We start from the raw sequence: 17,708 nt of genomic DNA, 5'->3' as shown, positions 1-17,708 counted from the left end.
TACATGCTTTAACTGCTGGGCCACCTCCCACTTTAACAAACAAGTACAATTTGTGCTCATGTGTTCCTGGGTGTGTGCCTTCCACTGGAGGGTGGCCAACCTGCCGGGGTCAGACCCTTAAAGAAAACCACTCGCCTCTCCCAGAAGCTATCAACTGGCAACAGCCCCTCCACTAGGGACTGCATGTCCAGCTCCTTTCCCCGTGCTGAGATTCTGTCTGGCTTGAGACTGCACAGGTCTTATGCATGTTGTCATAACCGCAATGGGTTCATCTATGTAAATATCCTGTTACGTCTGGAAAAGACTTTCCTTTTAGCCACTGTCTCTGTTTTAAAATCTTTCTGTTCCCTCTTCTGCATGACCTGAGCCTAGGGAGGAAGGGATCATGGAGAGCTTAAGTTACTCACTGAACCTTGATTGGCCAGACTAGAAGGCCACTGAGCTGTAGGGATCTGCCTGTCTCCCTGAGCATCCCCTCAGTTCTACTGTCCCAGATGCTGCCAGTGTGACCAGTATGCCCAGCTTTTACACCAAGCTCAGTTCCTCCACTGTCACAGCAGGCACTTCACCAACTGAGCTGTCTCTCTGACCCCAGATGCCATGTGGAACAAGCTAACCGGGGGCCAGTAAGTGAAAGTGCTTGCCTGAGAACTGAGTTAAATCTGTGAAACGCACATGGTGGGAAGAGAGCCGACTCTCAAGAGTTTTCCTCTGATCGCCACACTTGTACTGTGGTAGAGTTATGTGCACAAGCACATGCGCGTGCGCATACACACACACACACACACGCACACACACACTAACATTTAAAAAGAGGCTAGTTTTAAGAAGAAGCCATTTGAACTGGAGGTAATTAAGAAAGAGGTAAATGTAGAGGATGTGAACCCCAGGGGAGCCAGGAGTCCCTGTGAGATCTTGTGCTCCTTAAAGCGTCCCCAAGAACAGGCATTCGTCTCTTCATCTGTAACCTGGGCGTGAGCAGTACCAACTGCCTGCTGCTGCGGGAAGGACTAAGGACAACAGACCCTTGAGGAGCATGCTGCGTATTATATATGCCATAAGTGGGAACTGTGAAGGGCCAAGGGGTGACACCTTTAGAAAACTGTAGTTATGCGATTTAAAATGTATTTTATTACTTTATAATTTTAAATTATCAGTTATAGTATCTACAGTTAAGGTAAAAAAAAATATGCCTAAAACATGTAAATAGCATGAACTTTCAAAGTGAAGGTCTTGCGATTAGAGATTCACTCTGCAATAACCGACTGCCTATAGGAATGTGTGCCTCGTACTCGCTGTGACGGCACATGAGCCTATCCTGAGGTGTAGAAAGGCAGGGCCTCAGACGCAGAAAGGACCTAGATGATCAGGTCCAGTTGGAGAAGCCCTGCACCACAGCACTGGAAACTGTGGAGTGGGGTGTTATACACAAGTCAAAATGGATGCACGGGAATGCAGGACAGTATCACACACAAGAGCACAGTCATGCTGAGAACAGCTACAAGATCTCCTAGCCATTACCTCAGAGGTCAAGTCAGCATGTGACTATCCTGGCGTCCTAGAGCCTCCAGTCACTAAAGGACAGGTAAGTTAAGGATTCTGACTGTGTAGACTAAGAGCTGACAAGCTAGAGCCTGAAAGTGAAACAAGCTTGCCACGTTGTTTGTTTGTTTGTTTGTTTGTTTGTTTGAAATCAATCGATCTCTCTTTTTCTTCTCATTACCCAATGTGCATAGTTGGGGCAGAAGTTATCTCACTGTAGGAATGTTGGGGTCACAGACATAAGTTACCACACCCAGCTTTACATGGGTTCTGAGATCTAACAACAAGCATATTATCCACTAAGCCATCTCCTCAGCCCCTAAAACGTGCTGTTTTGGGCTGGAGAGATGGCTCAGAGGTTGAGAGCACTGGCTGCTCTTCTAGAGGTCCTGGGTTCACAACCATCTATAACGGGATCTGGTGTCCACTTGTGGCCTGCAGGCATACATGCAGGCAGAATGCTATACACATAATAAATAAATCAATCTCTAAACACAGAGCGTGTGCCTGTGACTACCCAGAAAGCAGAGCTGAGTGGCTGCCGTGGAGGCAGAGTGGCAGGCGAGGCTGAGGCTTTCCTTTGGAGCTCTGAGGAGCCAACAGAAGCAGCCGCAGTGAGAGACTAGTTCCCATAGTGACTGAAAGGCTCCTTGGGGCATTTTTTCTTACTCGAGATCAGGGCTGAGACTGTGAATAAAGCATCTTTTTCCACTGGGCCAAGTGGGGGAAAGTGTTCCTGCTGCAGTCAGGTGAGCTCCAGGGAACAAAGCGAAGCGTTCTTTCTAACTCTCCATTCTCTGACTCCCAGCACAGGGTAATTAGCCTTCATCAAAACCAAAGGCCAGGCCAGGCAGAGGGGTGTGTGTGTGTGTGCGTGCGTGCGTGCGTGCGTGCGTGCGTGTGCCTGTGTGTGTGTGCGCGCATGTGAGTGTGTGTGTGAGTGAATGTGTGCGTGCGTGCGTGCGTGCGTGTGTGTGTGTGTGTGTGTGTGTGTGTGTGTGTGTGTGAGAGACCCTTAATCTCAGCTATTCAGGAGCCAGAGGCAGGAGGGTCCACTTGGGTCCAAGAGTTTGAGTCCAGCAAAGATAACAGAGACAGATACTTAACTCAAAAATAAGAAAAGAATGGTAACAAAGACTAGGGGTCAAGAAAATCTTGAACAAAAATGATACAAGGATTTCTGAAAACTGCTGGAGAAAGTCTCGCAGCGGGTAACCTGAGGTGTAAGTGCCTGTGAGGGGCAACTGTCTTACAGGCTGGATGACTGAACAGTTTCAACATCGACATTAACAGCGGCAGGCGAGGAGACACTACCTTAGTAGCCAGCATTTGTTGCTGGGCCTCGATCTGCTGCTGCTGGCGAGATGCCATTTCCTGGAGTTCAGCAAGAGTCAGGTCCAGCCTAGGACTGTTAACCTACAAATGGAAACACATCACCAGCTACTTCTATACTATGATCAGAGATTCCATTCAAAGGCCCGCTTAAAAGTTCCATCTAAACTAATCATAACAAAGTTATTCAGATATTAATTTTCACTTTAATATTGACTGACTTATTAAGATGTAAGACAGACGATTCATACTGGCCAATGATCTTTTAAATTGTAAAATTTAAACTATTAGTTGTAAAATTTTAACTACTTAAGTAGTTTGGTCAGAAACAGAGAACAGTCATGATTCTTTGTTCTGTGGTTAATTTACACTAGGACAGTAGACTGTGGCTGCACAAACACACAACTAGGTTGTTGACAGCAAACACAGAACACTCATCAAAACATGGTTAAACATCCATCAGCACTGGCAGGGCCTGGCGGTGCAGGCTTACAACCCCATCACTCAGCGGGCTGCAGCAAGAGTATGACTTCCCAATCCCCAAAACAGTCTAAGGAAAGCCCAAAAGTTAAGAGCCAGAGCAGGAGGAGGGCCACAAGTTCAAGACTAGCCTGATCTACAGAAAGAAGCCCTCCAGGCCAGCCAGGGCTACACTGTAAGACTCGGACTCAATCTGCTGTATCTTAATTATACTTACATAAGGCTTCCTTTGGAAAATTATGTATTAGATTCTACTCAGAAATATTTTGCTATTCAAATTACTTCTGTCACCTTCCACTGCCCTCATTACAGTAAGATAACCAACTGTGATTCAAAGAACAGAACCAGGAAAAACTGAAAATGGAGAACAGGTTCTTTAGATACCCGAGACTCTTGCAAAAATTAACTATGAAGTACAGTAAGATAATTCAGAAAATTCAGAATGATAGTCAAAATTCTGGGCTCTGAAAAGAATACCATCAAAGATACTTCAATGCACATACAACAGTAAGACCATTAATAAATAATTCCCCATTTTTCTAAGTGATTATAGATAGCAACAAATAAAAGCACCGAATGTCTCCTGGAACTTGCCAAACACTCATTTTTTTTGCATATTTATGGTATACTCAGCAGTTAGCTTCTTAGAGTAATAGGCACTTAAGAATCAGGGCTATAGCTATGAAATATATTTAAAGAAGCTTTTAAAGGGACTGAAGAGACGGCTCAGTGGCTAAGAACACATACTGTTCTTGCGGAAGACTCAAACTCAATTCCCAGCACCCACAGCAAGCAGCTCACAAGTGTCTGTAACTCCAGCTCCAGGTCATGTGATACCCTCTGCCCCAGAAATAAGTAAAAATTAACTTTTTTATATTAAAAAAATGTTTTAAAGAAAAAGCCTTTAAAAGGGGTCACCATTAATCTGCTGAATAAGAAAATGACAATGGATAAGATACAATGTTTAAAGACATCACTGTGACATACAAGAAGATAAAAAGGAGCACTTACTCCATTCTCCTTCCTCCGATGCTCACCAGGAACTTTTACACCATTTCTCTTTACACCTGCATCTTGGGATCTCGGTCCACTCACTAAATACAGATTCAAAGGCTGCATTAACAGTAGTTGACAGAAGTTCTAGACAGCAATGCGCCTGTTTACTGCTGCCTGGTACTTAGGCATTTGTACTTAACAGCACTGGAGGCCAGGTCTCATCATTAGGCTTGTTTTGAAAATGCAACTATGTGGGACAGCATCGAGGCAGCTCCCGTCACCCACTCCCTAGGAAGCCGCCTGCGCCACTCCACCATGGGGGAAGAAGTTACTGTGCCTCTGGCTCCAAGCAATGCACACCACTTACTTACAGTTGCTCCTCCTAGTTCTAGGCCATGCAGTGAGTGAGGAGGGGCTTCAGAGGGACCTATAGTCTCAGCTACTCAGGAGGCTCAACCAAGAGAAGCCCAGGTTCAAAGCCTGCCTGTCTCAAAATAAAGAGGGCTGGAGGAGCAGTGACATCTCAACAGGTTAATAAGGTGCTTGCCGCCAGGCCCAATGAGCTGTTTGATTTCATGGACCCACAGGATGGAAAAAGAGAACTGACTCCCATAGTTTTCCTTGACTTCCATATACATGCTGCTGTACAACAATATGCACACCACAGAATGAGCACATGTACACATGTGTACACACACAGAGACACACACTAAATAAATAATAATGAACAAACAAATTTCATTTTTTAAAATGTCAGGAGTCTGGGGTATGTGGAGATAATCAGTGGGCGTGTGCTTTCTTGCATGACCAGGATGCTACTCCAGTGTCATGCAAGGAGGGGAAGTGTTCTGTAAAAGAACTGAAAATTCCATCAGTCCACCTCTACTCATTTCAGTGAAAAACTTGTATACTTCAAGAAGTAGTAGTTAAAAAACAGAATCTGTGGTATTCTGATTATTTTATTTCCTGAGACATTCTGTGGCAATCCATAATTATGCTATAAAGTATATCCTTGTTAATTTATGGAAACTATTTCCATTTCTCTTGACTTGAGAAAATCTAACTAAAAACTAGTAACTACTCTGCTTTTTAACTAAAAGGAGGTTTTCAAGCCAAGCCATGTATCTCAGTACTACTCAAAGCACAGCAAAGGAAAGGAAAAAATTAAAATTAATGCATATATGAAACATCAACAAAGATAACTTTTTAAAAATGTATTAAACTGATACCCATACTTCCCAAAAATTAAAACAATTATTACAATCATTACAATTATTGTAATTATTACAATTATTACAATTATTTGAGAGATTTTAAGACAAACACATGACTTGAATCATGTCAATTACATCTACCAGGGAACTTAGAACAAATTTTGTGTCAATAAAAAAATAAGCAATTATGACTAGCTAGCCTCAGAAGCAAGCAGTATACTCAATATATAATTTTAATAACTTTTTAATGCTGTTTGACTCTAATAAAATAACCTAAGTAATTTATCACAGTTTCTCTCTAAGAAAAGCAGTTTTCTATAATATAAATATTGCTTTCTCTTATCTCAGGGGAAAAGTATTCAGTTAGCTTTTACTAATAGGCAGTTACATAATTAAGAGTAAAAAGCAAAAGTTTTAAGATAATTTCAAACACATTGTGGGTCACAGTTAAACAGCGTGCATTAGCAGTCTGAGCAGTCATCTTGCTCTATAGCAGCCTAAGCACTGTGTGGCACTGGTGTGTGCAACAATGTGCAAATAGCTCCTTTGTCTTCCTTACACTTGTATTTCTCACATTACAGATACACTGAAACTGCATAATGCACTATTGCGAGACTATTTAATAATTCACCCAGCGTTGCACGCAGCAAGACATCTGAACTGGAGGCTGGACAGCCAAGATTCAACTTATTTAAAACTCGGAATGTGCACAGTAATTAAATACAAAACGAAATAAAAACGTGACGCAAATGTTAATTAAAGGTATTTTTAAAAGATTAAAAGAAGGCTTAGAGGGAAACTCTGTATTTAAAATAAAATTACAAACAACCAGTGACACTGAAACCCATCTAAGTCGCCTGGTCTGGGTGAGTCAGGTTTGTGCTTTTGGCTCTGCCACTCGGTGTGTGGCCCGACGAGCTACTTAGCCTAAGTCTCAGTGCCCCTCATCTGTAAAGACTCACACTAAGCCAAGTCTGGCCCGACACTAACCACTTCTAATGTTCAGGTGCCATGTGGACACCTGGATTAAAATGACAGCAAAGAGTAAAGCTGGGACATTACACTGGCCACTAATTAGATGTTATCTACATTCTTACTTCCAAGAAAACCGTCCTTACTTTCCTTTAAAAACCCGCAGCATGCTGAGAAAGACAGCGTGATCCTGTTTCAAAATGCGGCTTCCCAGACTGAATGCAGGTTCACTTGTACCTTACAGGCAAAGCCACATCTCAGGGTCGAAAGCACTAACAGCCCTCAAGCTTCCACTTGCTGTATTACCTCTGCCCTTTCTGTCTATATCAACTCAGGCCACAACTATCAGGAACAAAGACTTTATCATGCATTCTTTTATGTCCTCCAATCTGCCTTCATTTCGGACCCCAAGACTCAAGAGATCACCTAAGTTCTATGGCCAAGCTGTTTCTAAATCAGACTCATTTTCAGGGTCTAACCTGAAATTTCACATTTAATCAGTCTACTTTTGGATGACCCATTTCTCCCCTCACTACATTTGTCTGTTAATCTAATTCTGAGGTTCATCACTGGATACAATCTACTCTTTCCTCATAAACCCACCCTTTCTTCACCCTACCCCTGTGGCAGTGACTAGTGTTAACTACTTATCTGACTATATCTAGAGTCACCCATGAAACAAGCTGCTGGTCCTGCCTGTGTGAGAGCATCTTAATCGGGTTAATTAAAGCTTGAAACTGCCTTAATTGGGCCACTGCTCACTATGAGTGGCCCATCCCCTAGGCTAACCCCCTGCTGTGTACAAAGGAGAAGTGACCTAAGCACAAGTATTCACTGCTCCAGCTTCCTGACTGTGGATGTGAGGTGACTAAGTTCCTGCCAGTTTGATTCCCTTCCAAACAACTGGAACCCTTGACCCGTGAGCCAGGATAAGCCTCCTTCCCTAAGATGCTTCTGTCAAGGTTGTCACAACAACAGGAACCATCACTAAGACACCCACCCACTTAGGTGTCATCTAGCACACACCTGCACCACCTCTGAACTCCCAACAACCCTAGGCCAGTCTGTCTTCTAGTACAACCTCCTAAGCTACAGAGCACCACAGAGGAAACTCTCACCAGATTGCCTCAATGCGTCCAGCACCCTACTGCTCCAGTACACATGCACTCCTTTTTCTCACAGCACAACCTGTCCCCCCACCTCATCATGTCCACACATCTATCTCCACCACAGGAAAATACAAGTTTTCAGATAAAAACACCTCAACCCTATACCCACAAACTGTCCAGAGTTAAGTATATCTTTCCTGTTAATGTCAGGACCCAGATTCCTTCTTTTATCTAAGAGGAGAGCCTATCAGGGTGGAGAATCGCATTTTCAGGGACCTTGCTGTACCAGGTAAACATCCCTCTTCTCTCCACTTCAACTGTGACTCCTTCCTACCACACCAGGAAACTACAGCCCGGCTTCTGCCTTTTTCAAGCACTCCATACCTCTTTCTCTCCACTGTCAGTTACATCTAGACAAAGAAACCCTCCCTGCTGCTCTAATGTCCTAGCTTCCCTTCATCTTGCCAATTCCCCAGCTTCTCATGCTATGCCTCTCCCTAGCTATTACAGTGCACAGAATAAATAGCTCGAACACCAGTTATGATTCCCAGAATATTATATACCGATGTCCCTGTTAGGGGGGCGTTCATGACGAAGGAAGAAGCGAACTTCATTCCTCTGACTTCCGAACCGCTGAAGAACATCGAACATTCGTTCATTGTCAGCAACTGGGCGCTCTGAAAGGAAAGAGTCACATGAGCTACAGGTAAGGAAAGAGAAATATACCCTTGATGCAATCTACGTTACAGATACGGGAAGTACTTGGTATTTCACATACTTTTTCTATCAACAGAACTCAAGAAGAAAAAAAAAAAGCTATGTCACTGATTTCCCACACAATCAGTGTCAAGTGAGTACAAAGCAATAGGAACAGTGGGTCTGTGCCACATGTCAGGGTCGTACAGACTCTACTTAGTGGCGTCTTACTATCTGTAGGCATGCACTTAACTTGTGAGGGAGCTTCACAAGTTAATGTTAAGGGAGCTTCAGAGCTTCATGTGACTTACATAGCCAGAGACCCACTCTCACGAATATTCATGTCCAATGAGCCCCTAAACATATGAAGAAAAAATTAAAAGCACCTTTCTAAATGGTCTCAGCTCATGTGGTACACATGCCCGTCTGCACACATGTGGGGGCCTGAAGCTAACACCACGTCTTCTCTACCACTTCCTCTTTCCCTTATTTTCTGAACCAGGGTCTCTTCACTAAGTTTGAATTTTTGCCATTTTCACTAAACTGGGTGGCCAGTGAGTCCCTGGAATCTCCTTGTCTGTATCCCTGTACCCCAATCAGTAGGCTTATAGAGCTCACAGCAATATCCAATTACAGGAGTGCTGAGGATGCAAACTGAAGTCCATGTTACATGTAGCAACCACGTTTACCCACTGAGCCAACTTCCCAGACCCAATATTTATAAACTGTCTGTAAATAATATTAAGGGTCAAACTTATTCATTTGCAAACAAAAGAATGTTTCAATGGGATGATATCTGGCCCTCTTGAAGCAAGGCTGACAACTTTCAGAACTTTCCTAGAAACAAAAAAGATACAGCTAAATACTCCAGTAACTGAGAAGGCTTCAGCAGAAACAATGTATCCTGAGTTACACTAGTTAAGAAGGCAAGTGCACAAACTCAGAGCTCTCAGTGACTTCAATATAATTTGTGTAAGAATGTTGAAATGGCCTATGAAAACTATACACTTATCAGTAATCAAAGACACCATCTCTCAGTGCCTTAAATAAACAACATGGACAGAGACAGGGCAGCCAGGTAGTCAGCAGCCAATTTTGTGACTTGACCCCGAACTTAATCTGCTTGGTTGGAACAAACAGCATGCAGTCCTGGTTCTATTTGAGTAGCAATGATGATAGAACCACTTTCTACAAACGACACAATTCTACAGTGCCCCCAAAAGGGGTAAAATTCTGAATAGACACCCTACTTCTCCCCTTACCACTACAAACCTGGAAAGGAAGGGGAGGGGAGAGAAGGGGAGGGGAGGGAAGGGAAGAGAAGGGGAGGGGAGGGAAGGGAAGGGGAGGATGTGTATGGGCACTCATCCTGGTCCCTGATACCCTTTCCTCTGGCACAGGGAGCGCATCCACCTACCCTTCGCTACTGCTGTCCTCACAGCACTGTAACAGAAAGCGCTGACACCTGCCCCTCCTCCTGCAGTGGGAACAATCTGAAAGCAGGAAGTTTCCACCTCTGCATCCCTAGTGCACTGGCATCCAAGAAATGATCTCCAAACAAATGAATGAGCAGGCAGAAAAGATTTAAAAAGGGAGGGAGGGAGGGAGGGAGGGAGGGAAGGGAGGGAGGGAGGAAAAGAAGAGACAGAAGCAACAGAAGAATACACTTAAAGCTTTGGGATGAGAATGCCTTTCTTTTTTGGTTTTGTCTTCTGCAGTTCTGGGGACTATAGGTCAAGTACTAAGCAAGCATTTGCATCTGCTTCTGGAGTGTGGCTATACTCTGACCAGCTCCCTCAAGCTCCTCCTGCTGTGATATCCCCACCATAACAGATGACAACCTGAACTATGGTTCAGATCTTAGCAAGAGGAAACTTAGACAATCTCCAACACCAAAGAAGAGAAGGGAAACATCAAATTTCTAATTAAGGAAAGCTTTGTGTTGCTGGTGGTAGATTTTTGTTTTGTTTTGTTTTGTTTTATTTTGCTTTTTTTTTTTTGTTTTGTTTTGTTTTTTGGAGACAGGGTTTCCCTGTGTAGCCCTGGCTGTCCTAAATCCACCTGTCTCTGCCTCCTAGATGCTGGGATTAAAGCTGTGCACCACCAATGCCCAGCAAGGAAAACTTAAACATACAAAAACAAACAAACAAACTTCTGAGTACCATAACAATATCCCAGAAGCTTCCATCCAACACACTTGTGACTTCCTTCTGTTGCAGGGGGAAAAAGGTCCTTGCTCACCAAAAGAGTTGAGCAAGAACATGACCTTCTAAGGTGCAAGCTATCCTGCTGTCTGTAGGAGAACAAGAGCACCCCACCCCTGTCACAGTTCCTAGAACCCAAAAGCAACAGAAGATAGTGGAGCACAAACAGAAAGCCAGGTCCATACCAGAGCCACACCACACTTCAGCCAAATGGCAGTCGCTCTCCCCAGGCTCTTTGCACAGATCCACCACATCTCTGCATATGGTCTCTGGGGTAACAGGAACTTCTGTGAAATGCTGCTCACTGTTACTGAGGTAAACTGTCAGGAACATCTGAAACAGAGGGAAACCGTTAACTGTCTTGTCTGCCCAGGTGGCATTCCCCTTAGATCCCTGCCCTGAAACAAAGAGAAAAGCTGGGGTAGGCCCAAAGCACTGGGTCCTTGTCCTCTCCCGGGAACTGCCTGCAGAACTGGAAACACCACAGGGCAGTCACAGGCAGCGTCAGACAGAAGGGAAAAGCTAATCTTTTTCTGCCAGTTTCATTTGTACTGTTTGTTTAGCAAAAACTGAGATAGACCAAGACATCAAACAGATCTTTTCATGAATCCTTTCATAGTTGATCAGAGAATGCCATACATGCCCGATGTGGTAGAACACACTTGTAGTCCAAGCCATTCAAGAAGATGTTTTCAGTTTACAAGTCCTGGGCAATAGTGCACCGCACTAATCAGGTGTCTGTTCTAACTCTGGCTTCAATATGAATGGAATTCACTCAGGAGTGAATGTCACACACACATACTGACAGATGCATGTCTCTTTAGAAGGATATATAAAATTAGAGTAAAATTAGGGGACAAGAAACAGTAGCCAGAACATAGAAGGAAACCTCATTTTTACACCACATGAATACATTAACTATCCAAAAAGTTTAAACTGACATGTTTCAATCAAATCTAAAGTATGAGAATAAGTAGAAATTAGCTAGGATACCAAAACCTACAATAGAATTAAAACTCACTGTAGATCTTGCTCCTAGTAAAAATAAACACCTTAAAAAGCCCGCTACCAAAGAATTCACATTTCTATGCCTATCAAATTATTTAAAATTTATGTTAATTCCTGAAGCTGAAGAATCAAACAAGCAGCAAACCAGTTTGATGAGTGCAAGAACCCTGTCAGTCACTCCTGTGAACACCCACTCCATGGAGTTGGTGCACAGCAGTATGGAGAATAACCCTGTTACAAGGTATCCTACTCTCACAGTGAATGAAGAAAGGATGCAGAGAATGTGGGAACTTGATAAACAATGCACAGGATACCGTCTTTCAAAATAACTGAATGAGACTACGTTGACAATTGACAAAGTGTGGAGTTTATAAACACACACACACACACACACACACACACACACACACACACGTGTGCAGAGTGTGTGGAATCTAACTCTGGTCACAGAGACATGGTAGCATTACAGAGTTAGAGTTAGAGTTTGCCAAAAGTCACTTGACCTACCTTGCAGGCTGAAACTCCTCTGGCCACCTTCCCAGTGAGAAAGCTGCCTAGCCTCCTTGTGAAAGGGCAGCACTGAGGAGGGACAGTGACAGAAACCAACTCAGGCATCACACTGGGGACCAGATCTGGAGGCACCTGGACTCTGCTCCTCGATGATAAAGCCTGTTCCCTTGGGCTCCTTCACCTCCCCTTTGCAAAGGTTTCCCCTAACTCATAGAAACACCTATCACATACAAAGTAATCCATGAACATGCAAGTGGATTCTGTTAAAAAGTAAGTAAAGCATATGAGAGAAGGCAAATGCTATCAAGATTCCTAGTTTGAACTGAGTGCATTCAAGCTAATTACCTGGGGCTTTGTGAATTCTGATAACTGTACCACATGAAGTGTGGTCCCTAAAGCCTCAACTTAGCCAACAAGGCTGCATGTAAGCTCCTTACACACGGTGCCATGACAACACTGGGAAAAAATAAAGATTAACCAAGCTCAGAGAATGCTCCTCGGTTGCTGCTGGGCCAGAATACCCAGCATACCTAACCACAGTATTAAGTAATGCTGCTCTGTATTCCTCACCCACACTAAACTTTCTCTGAAGCTTAAAGCTTCAAAAGCACTGTCTTCCCTGTAAGTTAATACCAGATAGAAGAACATTTACCAAACACACTGCAGCAGCAAACAAACACTGTTACACAATAGACCTCTGTGCACCTCTGTCTTGCCTGCTCTTTCACAGGCATTATCCAAAGACTTACATCAACCCTCAGACAAACAGAGCAGGTATTATTTTCTCTTTATCAATGAAGAAAAAGGCTCAGAGCAGTGATCTCCTCGGCTACTGAAACAAGGTCAGAGTACAACTTTTTACTCTTCAAGATGTCTGAGCTTTTGGCAGAGAAACACTAGGAAGTCCTTCACTTAGCCAGCCACCTCAGGTTTAAGAGCAATCTAGCCTTTGCTTTCTAAAGCACAACTACTGTAAGAATGTGAGAAGTGTTCCTCCCTGAGTACTAGCCCCATGGAACTAACACTGGTATGAATGGCAAGTGCCTGGGCCAACACCCTTCTTCCCCATAAAAAGTAGCTGTGCCCTCAATCCCTGTGCTGAAATCCTCAATTCTGGATGAGCAATGGCATTTTGCTGGCTTCCTGGACAGATCTAATTAGAACCCCCACTTCTACAGAATGCTTTAGAAAGGGTACCTCTTTGAAAGTGGATTCTATTAAGTGGAGGCCAGGAGCCTCTAAATCTTCTGGTCCCCGGTATGATGTCTGTTATCTTTAAAGTGAGTCCTATGTTCCATAAGAACTGCCTTTTAATTAGGTGCAACAATAAAACTCAACACAGACTACAGTCCACAAGATCCATGTGTCTTGCCCATACCAACGACACTGCCACCCATTAACTTTACAACTCCTCCCTTCTTCTGCCCACAGTCTCTGTTCTACCAGAGTCCTCCAAGTCTTACACAACAGGCCTGCGCCCGACTCGGAGCTCTGCACTTGCTGCTCCTGTTGAGCATGCTCTTAAGCAGCACAGCTTGGTCTCCTTCTTCCCTCTGCAGTGTCACCCGCTCAATAACACCTTCCCGGCCACCCCACCTAAAATTCCAACACACCCCTCTCACCCCCCTCCCACACGTACACAAGTCACTACCACTCCATAGGTTCTATACTGGACAATCATGAGCTTCCCATCAATTACAAATGCAAGTGCCATGCAGCCAAGGGTTGTCTCTGTTAGTGCCTTCGGCACCTCAAGCTTCCTGGTAGGTAACAAGAATATGACATGCATCAAGATGTCACTGCCCTTCACAGGAATACACTGAAGCAGAGAGGAAGCTAACCTCTGCAAGTCGTATGGCTGTGAAATAAACGGCAAAGCCAAGATCCAAAACCAAGGCTGGTTTCCTCCAGAGACTGAGCTCTCAAGTATTATGTTACTTTGTGTCACCTTCATCACTGCACACATAGGGCCACACTTGTCACTACCATTAGCTCTGCCTTTCAGAGAAATGTCCAGGGCATACCATCTCATCCCCAGCTTCTTTCAGTTAAGTTCTATTCAGGTATCACTAAATGGTCTCACATATAGCATACAACAAGCTATAGACTTGATTTCTTCAGGTACACCTGACCATTACCGTTTTATTTCTAATATTCTTTCTAGTCATCCAACATTTACAGATGATCTATGGACTGTACTCTAGTGTAGAAATGATCTCTGCTGAAATAGTTAATACTGAAACACAGAGGGAGGGAGACAGTAGACAGAAGAACACGGAAGCTATGTGGAAAGACACAGGGAGAAACTCAAGCTGGCTCCCTCTCTCTCTCCTATTCCCCGCTGGACAACCCCAAGGAGAACCAGATGGCTAGGGAGCTCTGGTGCACACGTGGAAAAGTCACCCTCCTAAAACAAAAGGTGAGACAGAGGAGGGAACTGTAGGGGAACAAAATACCAGCTGAAGAGTAGAGCTACTCCCTACAATGCGGGGAAGGCTCTTAGGCAGGCAGCCATATCTAGAAGAAATGAGGCGCAAGTCCAGCTAAGGTGGAACAAGTATGCCAGACAGAGAACAAAGGCCCCAAAGGAACAAACTGGTCTCATTGGTGGAAGGTGAGGTCTCTGCAGAGACGGAAGAAGAGAAGATTACAGGAGCAAGCAGAAACTAGCATGCATGTCTGTATGGGCAGAGGGTCTAAAATGGTGGCAAGGGCAGAGGGGAGTTAAACACAGACTGCTGGCACACCTGACAGTAGATATGGGAAAGTGTGTGAGACTCCATTTCTAACAAGTCCCAGACGGTGCACACAATTGGTCTAGAAACCTGACAAGAACCATTGTAAAGGGCCAAAACAAGGAACTTGAATTTTAATTTATGAGGCTCCTGGAGGCAAATAGTTATTATGATGATGATGTTGATGATGATGATGATGATGATGATGATGATGATGACAGATCGATCCATGGTTGCCAAGGACCTCAGGAAGAAGATAAAGATTGCTTCTTCCTCCTCTTTGAAGACATGAGAACAAAATGACAAAATGGAAGTACCACACCTTTGAAATATTCTTTTAAAAGTTGGGGATTTAGCTCAGTGGTAGAGCGCTTGCCTAGCAAGTACAAGGCCCTGGGTTTGGTTTCCAGCTCCGAAAAAAAGAAAAAAAATTTTGTCCAATGTTTCCTTATATTCATAGTCATAAGTATTCCCCCAACTTTTAAAGGTTAAATATCACTTCAAATCTCTAAACCTAAAACCTAGCCATTTGATGTGAATACTATAAAGAGAAAGAAATGCAGCCCTGTTTTCAATAAATACCAACTCCTTTCCTGAAGAAGGAAGAAGTGGCAGCAGGTTAAACCACCTGTGTCGCTGCTGTAAGAGTGGAAGCCAGGGGCACCGCTACCTCCCGTTAGCTTTGTTTACAGTGTGTTCTGGTAGAGGATCCAAGGATTCTCAAAATGACAGTTTAATCCCACAAATAAAGCAGAATCAAAATGAAGCAGTTATTGTTTTGTTTGGGTTAAGTGATTTTGAATCGCCATGATGAAAAATCAAATTTTAAAGTCAGATATGATAGCATTCACATTTTGGAAACTGAGGCAGGAAATTTAATTTCCAAGCCAATTATTACACACTAAAATTGATTTAAGGAATCAACGATGAAACTACCAACCACAAAGTATCACTTCTATCCCTGCATATTATTACTCTCTCACATCTTTGCTGTGCGATGAAAGACATAGTTAATAGTACATTTTTGGCATAACCATGCTGTCTCAACTTTAGTCAAAATCCAACTGAAACAATCAGTAAACAAACTTTTAACACCCATAATATTACAATGGAATGAAAATTACTGTAAACAACGAAGATCTCATGCATGTGACAACACGAACCTTAAAACAATACCTGGAGTGACAAAAGCCAGACACAAAGACCACATAGCTTAGGATTCCTTTTCTTTAAAGATTTAGTTTTTATTTTATTAGCACAATTAGCGTTTGCTTGTGTATATGTATGTGTACTGTGTGTGTGTGTTTGTGTGGGCTCGAGCACGTGTGTGAATACATGCCCATGAGGAAGGAAGGAAGGAAGGAAGGAAGGAAGAGAAAGAAAGGAAGGGAGGGAGGGAGGGAGGGAGGGAGGGAGAGGGAGGGAGGGAGGAGGGAAGAAAGAAAAAAAAAAAAGAAAAAAAAAGGCTGGGCACTCTTTCAATCCCAGCACTTGGGAGGCAGAGGCAGGCTGATCTCTAAGCTTAAAGCCAGCCTGGTCTACAGAACAAGTTCCAGGACAGCTAGAGCTACACAAAGGAAATCCTGTCTCAAGCAAAACGAAACAGCAAAAACAAACAAACAAACAACAGTAAACCATGTATCTGAAGCTAGAAAATAGATGTTTTTCACAGCCTTATTCCTAGAATTCATGCCCAAAGAAATGCCTGGAATGAAAGAAGTTGTCTAAGTGCCTGAAGATGTTCAGTACTGTTACAACTGTAAACATTGTTACATCTGTAAACAATGAAAGGGAAAAATCCAGCAACACAGAAGAATTCAGTAAAAATACAAGTATTACGGGGACTGTGCCCAGCTACTAAGTACTGTCACTATGAACAGAGAATAAGAAAAGTGTTAAAATAGATACATAAGCCAGGCATTAAACACACACACACACACACACGCGCGCGCACACACACACACACACACACACACACGCACGCACACACACGCACGCACGCACACACTTACTCACTCACCTATAATATAAGCACTAGAGAGTCAGAGACAGGAGTGCTCAAATTCAAAGCCAGCCTTGGCTACATAGAGAGTTCAAGGTCAGCCTGGGATACAAAATAAACTCTGACTCAAAACAAAAACAAAACAGATATATAAATAATTGGCTAACATGGAAACATAGAAAGAGTACCAGAGAAGCACACACCAATTTCCCTTAAATTAAAATTTAAAAAAAATCAATGATAAATTTTTAAAAATAATTTACAGCTTGAAAGCATGCCTAATATGATGGTTGCTTGTTTCTGCCTCTTGCAACGATCAGATCCCTCTCAGAGGGGAAACTCGCAGGAAAGCATAGAATACAGCCTCCAGCACACCACACAGTAACTTGTGCCAGGGCCATGTCTATACAGAACTTCCAGAAACACAAGGAATCAGGTAATATTCAGTCAAAAAGAGCAGGTCACAGCCCCATTGTGACAGTCCACACAGTCACTGTAATCAATGTTATGTCGCTGACATCCAAATGCTTCAATTTCAAAGAGAAGATCGTTCATGTGGAAGAAAGAGCAACCTTTCCAAGAAGACACACAGATCACTGGCTAGGGCACGGCAAGAAGCGTACTCTGCGTCAGAGGTCTGAGTGTATTTACTTGGTATTATGTACATATGCATGGAGGAATATATATATATATATTATGTATATATTATACATATTATATAATATGTATATATTCACTAGAGGTGGGATGCACACATCACTATGTGCATGGAGGTCAAAGACAACTTTCGGCTCTGTCCACCTTTGACCTTAGGATCAAACTCAGTGGCCAGCACGGCTACCAGGACCTGTACTCACTGAGCCACCTCTGTAGCCCTATTAATTTGGTTTTAAAGGCCATGTGAAGTT

The 17,708-nt window shown here is 43.3% G+C and overlaps 1 protein-coding gene across 2 annotated transcripts in view; it reads right to left on the bottom strand.

Annotated features, from left to right (window-relative positions):
• Tp53bp2 (tumor protein p53 binding protein 2) overlaps positions 1 to 17,708 on the bottom strand; it is a 53,086-nt gene that overhangs the window by 21,849 nt on the left and 13,529 nt on the right. For both annotated transcript variants that reach the window (XM_032915747.1, XM_032915748.1), the window contains exons 2-5: positions 10,731 to 10,878; positions 8,209 to 8,322; positions 4,366 to 4,448; positions 2,857 to 2,958 (exon numbers count right to left, since the gene is read on the bottom strand). In XM_032915747.1, the coding sequence (XP_032771638.1) occupies positions 2,857 to 2,958; positions 4,366 to 4,448; positions 8,209 to 8,322; positions 10,731 to 10,878 (447 nt within the window). The remainder of the gene's footprint in view (positions 1 to 2,856; positions 2,959 to 4,365; positions 4,449 to 8,208; positions 8,323 to 10,730; positions 10,879 to 17,708) is intronic.

The sequence above is a fragment of the Rattus rattus genome, chromosome 10, assembly GCF_011064425.1.
Source record: "Rattus rattus isolate New Zealand chromosome 10, Rrattus_CSIRO_v1, whole genome shotgun sequence".
NCBI lineage: Eukaryota > Metazoa > Chordata > Mammalia > Rodentia > Muridae > Rattus > Rattus rattus.
This window is presented reverse-complemented; position numbering and strand designations above follow the sequence as displayed.